The following is a 4,396-nucleotide window of genomic DNA, read 5'->3' as shown; positions in this document are numbered from 1 at the left end:
CAGCGGCCGGGATGAAGGACCTGCGGTACCTCTCCTTCTTACACCGGGGGTGTATCAGTCTGCTGCTGAAGGAGCTGCTCAGGGACCCCACAGTGTCATGTAGGGGGTGAGAGGTGTTGTCCATGATGGATGTCAGTTTGGCTAACATCCTTCTCTCCCCCACCACCACCTCTATGTCATTTAGCTGAGGCTTTTATCCAAAGCGACTTCCAATTAAGTGCTTTCAACCCTGAAGGTTCAAACTCCAGACAACAAGTAGTAAGTGCCAGAATATTAGCTTTAAATAAGCAAAGAGCCATATGAAAGTGCAGCTTCTAGAAATATACAGTATATACAGTAAATGTATATATTCATATATATATATATATATATATATATATATTTTTTTTTTCCTTCATGGTTATCCGAGGTGTAGTCTGAAGAGATGTGTTTTTAGCCTTCGGTGGAAGATGTGATGGCTTTCAGCCATCCTGATGTCAATAGGGATCTGGTTCCACCATATAGGAGCCAGGACAGCAACCAGTCAGGATTTGGTTGAGTGATTAGCTCTCCCTCGCTGTGGGGGGGGCAGATGTGTGTGTGTGTTTGTGTTTGAGTTCTGAGGGAAAACAAATCTGAATTCTGACTTTAAACTCAGAACTCACAGACATCGTTTTAACCCTCCTGATGTCCTCGGGTCAAATTTGATCCATTTTCAAAAAGTTTCTCTATCAGAAATTTGGTTTTCTTTCAATCAAATTATACAAAAACATCATGTGGATGGTTCCCTACAACACTCTTCACAAGTTAAATAAATGATCAGTTCACTGCTTTCATTGAATTTGGGTGTTTTATTCAATTTGATTAAAAGAAATTGATAAAAGAATTTTGAAAAAAGTGACAAAAATGTCAGAAAAAGCTTTTGTAAAGTAGAGGAAAACCAACAAAAAGGTCAAAAAGCGCCGAAAAAATCGAAAAAACATTTAAAAAAGTGACAAAAACATGGAAGAAATTACAAAAAACGTCTCAAAAAAATATTAAAAGTTTTAATTTTAACTTTGACCCAGAAAAATTAAAAGGTGCTTGATGATCGAGGGACAGACAACACAAGGGTTAACAGATTTGTTGTGTGTCTGTGTGTGTGTGTGTGTGGTGTGTGTGTGTTTGTATGTGTCTTTGTATGTGTGTGTGTGTGTCTGTGTGTGTTTATTTGTGTGTGTGTTTGTGTTCAAGTTAAGCTGTTTTTTTAAATAGAAATTTCTTCCTTAAAGTCCTGACAAGAACACATATTCTTCAGCAGGAGTGGTTTCTACTAAAGTGAACACACCCTTTCCCACAATTATTAAAACTTACACAATAACTGATTTTTATGAAACAAGTTTGAAACCAGGAAAGTAACATGAAGAAAGTTCATGCTGTCATTATGAAATTATTCATTGAAATTCTGTGATAAATGATGCTAGGATTAGACTGAATGTAATAAAAGTGTGTATGTGTTTGTGTGTGTGTGTGAGTGTAGGAGTGTGTGTGTGTGTGTGTGTGTGTGTGTTTGTGTGTGTGTGTGTGTGTGTGTGTGTATGTGTGTGTGTCTGTGTCTGTGTGTGTGTGTATGAGTGTGTGTGTTCAAGTTAAGCTGTTATTTTAAAATAATAATACCATGTTCTTAAACTCCTGCCAAGGACATTATCAATCTTTAGCAGGTGTGGACACGCCCTTTCCCACAGTTGTTAAAACTTACACAAGAACTGAGTTTTAAAGGTTAGTTTATTGTTCAAAGTCATTGAAAAATTTATCAAAGTCATTGTTGAATTAATTTGAAATTTGTGATAAACGATGCTAGGATTAGACTGAATGTACTGAAAGGGTGTGTGTGTGTATGTGTGTGTGTGTGTGTGTGTGTGTGTGTTAACTTAGTAACATGACATTACTGAACAAAAGGGTTGTTGTTACTCATACAGCTCCTCCCAACATGCAGGGGAACCACCTGTCAGGGGTAGCTCTCTGGGGGGGGGGGGGTTACTCTCTATAAATACAGTAGATGCTGTATGTGATAAACAGTTGAGACACGTGAGAGCAGACAGTTGACTTCTCTGTTAACTTCAACAGACCTCGACACAATGGCAACCATAGTCGGAGCATACGGTGCGATAACGGACGCCACTAAGGAAACACAGGATCTTTGTCATCAGGTGAGTTTATATCTACCTTCATTCTTCATAATCTCCACACCCAAGCTCTGAATTTACATCAGATTTATTTCCTTCATACACAGGTGAAGACCCAAGTGGAGAAAAAGACAGGAGCAAATTATGTGGAATTCAAAGCAGTTAAATACAGGAGTCAAGTTGTGGCAGGAACCAACTTCCTTATCAAGGTAAATATGTCTTTAATAAACAGGTTGAATTATTAGTGACATGATGTTGAACCATGGCAGGTGTTAGGTGTGTGTGTGTTTGTGTGTGTGTGTGCGTGTGTGTGTGTGCAGTTGAACCATGGCAGGTCTGTGTGTGTGTGTGTGTGTGTGTGTGTGTGTGTGTGTGTGTGTGTGTGTGTGTGAGTGTGTGTGTGTGTCTGTGTGTGTTAACCACATCTTAATTCCTCAACAACACCAGATCAACATGAATCCATGTGTTTAGACGTCTAATTTCCCTCTGTTGTTCTTACAGGTTCATGTTGGAGGAGCGAACTACATTCATCTGATAGTCTTCCGAGCCCTTCCGTGTAACGGAGGAAAGGTTTCTCTGACTAATGTAAAGAGTCATCAGACCAAAGACAGCCCCCTCCAACCTATTGACCAATCCCAGAACCAGATTCAACAGAAACATATTTAAAGGCTGCAGTCTCATGTTCAAATCTTCTGCTTCTTTATTCTGAAATGATTTAACATTGATTTTGAATGTATTAACGCTGAGAGATGAAGAGATTTGGTGGAATGCAATGTCTTTTAACCCCAAATAAATATTCTGCCACTATCCTACAGAGTTTGTGACTTATTGATTGTTTATTAGAATTGATTTTCCTGACACTGGGAGTTTTCTTAACCCTCATGTTGTCCTTGCGTCAAATTTGACCCATTTTCTAAACTTCTATACATATAAATATGGTTTCTTTCAACTTAAATGCCCAAAAATAACATGAACGATTCCATACAACGTTCTTAAATTAATGAATTTTAGGTGTTTTAATTAAGTTTATAGAATCCACAGACCACAGATGTGATTAGTTGTTGCCATTAAAAATAATAAAATGGTTTCAAAACTGTATCCTGACTAAATCTGTTGAAGTATGTGATAATCCATCAACAAAACTTCCTCTGATTCTGGGATTAGTCAAAATAATTCATAACTTACTGCTTCTTTCACTCAAAAATGTTATCTTATTTAATAAAAATGAGGTTCATTGACCATGAATTCCAAACATAAGTGTAAAACTAGTGGGAATAAGTTGGCTGGAAGGTGGAGCACAGATTTGGGTGATAAGTCTAGAGAGACTAGAGACTAGAGCCAGATGAGGAGGAGTTGACGTCAACTTTTAGCTTTGCTGAGATTCGCCCGTTTTCAGCAGCAGTTTCAAATAGTGAGATTTGCAGAGGAAAGAGGTGTCAGTGGGATTTTGAGGTTCTATGTATGGCCTAGTTACCCTCCAAGTCGTTTTTCAACTATGACAAGGTAAAATCGGTGTTGCACTCTATCACCCCTTTAATTGCGTGCAGTGAGATTTTCAAATGCATGCTTGGTGCCGCCACTCAAGATGGGCCGTTTTCATTACTCAATGCCAGACCCTTAATCTTTAGGATTTGGGTCTGGATTTCCATGCTAATAGTAGTATATATATAATAATTATATTATAATAATATATAGTATGTCACCAAATTTATGTTCCTGACACTGGAAGTTTTCTTAAGTTGCATCTTGCAGCAGCCTTGTGTTAACTTACCGACTCTGGGGATGATTTATGTAGTATTTACTCTGATTACTGCCAGTATCATCTGAGTTACTCTGAGTTACTACCTTCTGTAGTATTTACTGTGATTACTGCCAGTATCCTCTGAGTTACTCTGAGTTACTACCTTCTGTAGTATTTACTCAGATTACTGCCAGTATCATCTGAGTTACTCTGAGTTACTACCATCTGAGTTACTCTGAGTTACTACTTCTGTAGTATTTACTCTGATTAACGCTCCCTAACATGTTGAGCAATAAACACTTGATTTCCTGCTCCTATTTCTACATTTTTCTGCATCAATTTATGCAGGAATATCTTCATATAAGTAAAGGTAAACATAGGAAATATTAATCCTCCTGTAGATGAACTTTTCTCATAACTGTTATCTCTGCTGAGTCTACACAGTCTTGGTCGGAGTCGTGCATTTGTGGGTCCATCTCCTGGTGTGCTGGACATTAGGATGATTGTCAGC

At 38.1% G+C, this 4,396-nt stretch overlaps 1 protein-coding gene across 1 annotated transcript; it reads left to right on the top strand.

Annotated features, from left to right (window-relative positions):
• Positions 1-2,034: 2,034 nt before the first annotated feature.
• Positions 2,035-2,953, top strand: LOC120563451 (cystatin-B-like). Its single transcript, XM_039807617.1, has 3 exons — positions 2,035-2,168; positions 2,252-2,353; positions 2,646-2,953. Exons 1-3 carry the CDS (start codon positions 2,097-2,099, stop codon positions 2,808-2,810), a joined length of 339 nt encoding a protein of 112 aa, XP_039663551.1. The 5' UTR covers positions 2,035-2,096; the 3' UTR covers positions 2,811-2,953.
• Positions 2,954-4,396: the final 1,443 nt, after the last annotated feature.

Source organism: Perca fluviatilis, chromosome 8 (genome assembly GCF_010015445.1).
Source record: "Perca fluviatilis chromosome 8, GENO_Pfluv_1.0, whole genome shotgun sequence".
In the NCBI taxonomy this organism is placed as follows: Eukaryota; Metazoa; Chordata; class Actinopteri; order Perciformes; family Percidae; genus Perca; species Perca fluviatilis.
Note: the sequence above shows the minus strand (reverse complement) of the source record. Positions and strands in the feature narration are given on the sequence as shown.

Coding starts and splice junctions, on each gene's coding strand:
- LOC120563451 (XM_039807617.1), top strand. CDS start 2,097: ATGGCAACCATAGTCGGAGCATACGGTGCGATAACGGACGCCACTAAG. Junction 2,169..2,251: donor CACAGGATCTTTGTCATCAG/GTGAGTTTATAT, acceptor CTTCATACACAG/GTGAAGACCCAAGTGGAGAA. Junction 2,354..2,645: donor GAACCAACTTCCTTATCAAG/GTAAATATGTCT, acceptor TTGTTCTTACAG/GTTCATGTTGGAGGAGCGAA.